This window comes from Zerene cesonia, unplaced genomic scaffold, assembly GCF_012273895.1.
Source record: "Zerene cesonia ecotype Mississippi unplaced genomic scaffold, Zerene_cesonia_1.1 Zces_u006, whole genome shotgun sequence".
Classification (NCBI taxonomy): Eukaryota; Metazoa; Arthropoda; class Insecta; order Lepidoptera; family Pieridae; genus Zerene; species Zerene cesonia.
In genome coordinates this window covers 952,079-955,836 of record NW_024045136.1, presented here as the reverse complement: position 1 = coordinate 955,836, position 3,758 = coordinate 952,079, and the positions used below count along the sequence as shown (strand labels likewise).

General features: G+C 42.0%; 1 protein-coding gene across 1 annotated transcript in view; it reads right to left on the bottom strand.

Moving 5' to 3' along the window:
- Positions 1–3,758, bottom strand: part of LOC119838882 (glycerol-3-phosphate acyltransferase 4-like) — a 27,819-nt gene that overhangs the window by 2,681 nt on the left and 21,380 nt on the right. The window contains exons 6-9 of the mRNA XM_038365025.1: positions 3,290–3,526; positions 2,175–2,411; positions 1,129–1,244; positions 388–528 (exon numbers count right to left, since the gene is read on the bottom strand). Coding sequence (XP_038220953.1) covers positions 388–528; positions 1,129–1,244; positions 2,175–2,411; positions 3,290–3,526 — 731 coding nt within the window. The remainder of the gene's footprint in view (positions 1–387; positions 529–1,128; positions 1,245–2,174; positions 2,412–3,289; positions 3,527–3,758) is intronic.

Below are 3,758 nucleotides of genomic sequence, written 5' to 3'. Positions count from 1 at the left end.
TTTGTTTATTACATGTATTATATGGAGCAAACAGAAATGTGCCAAATATTACAAGCGGCCTTAGCAACATTATACTGCTCCGAACAATTTTCAGTTTCTAAGGGCTTAAAAGAGAGCTAATTATAAGAACAGATACAAAGATTCAATATAATAGTTAGTTTTAAAAGAGTTTAATAGCGTTGACATGCTTTATAAATTAGAAATTATGAGAAACGGAGCGAATTTAAAGCATAATTTGTGTTCGGAGTCTAAGAAACTGTAGTGATATATGCTAATAATTTTAACCGAAGTCTAACACGTCATTCAAATAGGAAATTTCCATTGGTCATACCGGCGAGGCCGCGTATAAAAGCTGGTGAGTACTATATGTAATAAATAAACACTCACTTGATGGCAACCGGATATATGGTGCCTCCAACTTCGAAGCTGCCCTTCTTGAACTGCATCACCGATGTGTTGTTGATACAGGTGCCTTCGGGGAATATTAGGATTGGTGGATTGTCAACTACCGAGATGTGTTCTTTTAGTCTGAAAATTAATAAAATTATATAGAGACACTAGCTGCGCCCGGCAAACACTGTTCTGCCTTACTCTTATCATTTTAGGGGTATGAAAAATAGATGTTGGCCGATATTCAAACATACCCGATATGCACAGAAAATTTCATAAGAATCGGTCCAGCCGTTTCCTAGGAGTTTCGTAACTGAAATTGTGACATTGGGAATTTTGTATACAACTTGTCCACTTGTCCATAAAGAGAATGGATCAATGAAATTGATGTATATCATCTGTCCCATACCCCACTACGGGACGCGGGAAGGGGATTACAGTTGGTAATAAATATGGTTACAATCAGGATAGAATTTTAAAACGAATCGAGTATACTAAAGAAATGATTCAATAATTATTCTTAACAAGAGAACTAGACCAATATGAAACTACGGGGAGGTTATCAGCTTTCAATTACGCTTCGCCCAGTCGAATATATTAAAAAAAAATCAGTGGAATTGATAACTTCCTCTTTTATTCAAGTCGATGATATAAATTATTTTTTTTTCATTACCCCACTTCGGTGTGTTATATATAAACAAACATAAACATGATAATATATTAGAAAAAAAGTCTCACCGTCTCGCAACAGCGTGTCTATCTTTAACTTCGGATCTCTCGAACCAAATGTGGGGCGACGCCCGAGCGAGGGCCCTTTGTAGAAGCCCTAAGAATCCCTTGTGCCTTTGTCCGATCTGCGAATTTATTGGAACGTTCGTTTATTAAAAATTCCCTATTAAATGCGAACGAAAATCGAACATGATCGCAATAAAACATGTATCGGACAAATTTTTTGCTGTATTTTATTTTATGTCATAGCGGGCAACTGAGCTGGAGGTTCGCCTGATGGTAAGCGATCACCACCGCCCATAAACATTCGCAAAGGTAGTACCTCTGCGAATGCGCTGCCCGCTTTTATGGGGTAAGGGAAAGGAAAGGATTAACGACTGGAAAGAAGCAATGGACTGGGGGAGGGGGGGGGGAAGGAAAAGGAAACGGGCCTCCGGCTCCCCCACTCACCGTACGAAACACAGTGGCATGCCACTATTTCACACCGGTATATTTATTAAACTGTATAATAAACATTTAAAATGTTATTTAACGATAACTTTCGACTTACCTAGTGAAATTAGGTTAAATTCAATTCATATTACTTGGGGGATTTTTAGATATACTTTTATTATAAGTATTAAAACGACAATTACATGATATTCACATCAGCAACTACTTATTTTCCCATTTTAAATCAAAATTTTAAACTACTCTGAAATTCCCCGTGTACACGAAAAATCCTATACCATAATCCAAAGCTTGTTTCTTCTAACGTGTTTAATTTCTATAAAAAAATAAACGTTATAAATAATAAAACAATTTGAAGTCTTATTTAATCTTAATCTAACATGCTCCCAAAACGTACACAGTACATCCCCGTACATCAAGCCACGAACAATGGAATAAATACTTCACAATAGGTAACAATAAACAGGGGCGTACTTATCGCCTATCTATATAGTGTAAACACCCCCCCCCCATCGTGCATAAAGAACGAGAAAACTACTTTAGTATTTAACACCCCTGCATACTACGCCACTGTTTACTACACCCCCACACACACACACACTCACCAGCGAGTAGCAGCTGTCGCACATGAGCACCAGCACATCGATCGGGCTCGTGTGATTGGCGACGCATATGCCGCTCCTCGGCTTGTACCTGTCGCCGTTGTGGTACGTGATCACGGCGCTGATGCAGCGCGACAGAAAGTTGAAGCACACCAACGAGACGCTGTTGTTGACGCGCTGCTTGAACGCGCCGTCCGGTAGCGTGCCGACGATGGCCGTGCTGACGATCAACCACCACACCTACGGAACGGGTGATGCGGCGATGGTGATGCGATATGGCGGTGAACGCTTAACCCGATATATTATACTATACGCATGTCGAATTGCCACAGCTGGATTAGTGTATACAAGTTGTTATGTAGTTGGTGGCGCCAGAGCTGCAGACGCAGCAACGTTTTAAAAAAGCTTCCAACAACAATCTCACGGAACAATGCTGATCAACAAATGTATATCACAAATACAAGACAAATTTATGGTAAACATTTGTTTCATTTTTTTACCATTATTATAAAATGTCTAAAATAATCATTATTAATATAATACAATACAGCTGTGTCAAAACTACGACATGTGGATTACGTCTTATCGTATCGTTGGTCATATTGCGATACTGTGATGTGGCCAGTTACGTCGCATGATATGTCACAGTGTCAATCCGCGTGACAATGACAGAGTATGGCACGCTAAACGTGACACGATGACGCGTGTAAAACAGTGTCACTTAGGACAATTTTAAACCGATCACACCAAAAAATGCCAAGTAGTGACATTTTATGACATCATCATCATAATTACAGCGTATCAAACCGCGCCACTATGACAAGACAAATGACATAACAGTGTAAAATCATGTCATAGTGTGGCGTGTCAGTCAGGTCGTGACCAAAAAATGACATGACACACAATAACCCTATCGTCACACCGTGCCACTAACTTCGACACTTCGACGCACGCGACATCACAGGGCCACAACGCGACCGCCTAACCGGGACGCACACAACCACACAAACAGAGACAACACAGACACAAATGGATAAGCCCCAATAGACAGCCCAGCACATCGGCCCCCGCGCATAGACAGCCCCGTCCGTCTACCGTCGCGTCACACAGGGTCTAACCAATGAGAAACACATGTCCATGCTGAGCACGCTGACGTCTATCGGGCTGGTGTGGTTGGCGACGCAGAAGCCGTTCGACGTCGGCCTGTGCTCCACGTCGTGGTAGTACACGACGCACGACACGCTGCGTATAAGCATCCGATTGGCGACCTTGTAGGCGACGCCGCCGAGCGCGCGACGCGGCCCGCCGGCCGGCAACAGCCCGATCAGCGACATGCTCAGTAGCGTCGTGATCACCTGCGCGTCGTTTTCGGGATGCGCAAGAGTTGATTGCGTTACGTTAGTCACGAGTTAGCACGGGTGGGTAAAGATAGGGTAGGGTTATGAGGTAGGTTGAGATGTATCACTATATTGTATAAAGCAAAGTCGCTTCCCGCGTCTGTTCCTATATATGTATGTACCTAGTCTTGCCATAAATATTGTAATAAAGAAAAAAGAAAATTGTTAACTGCAAATAACATTTATTACT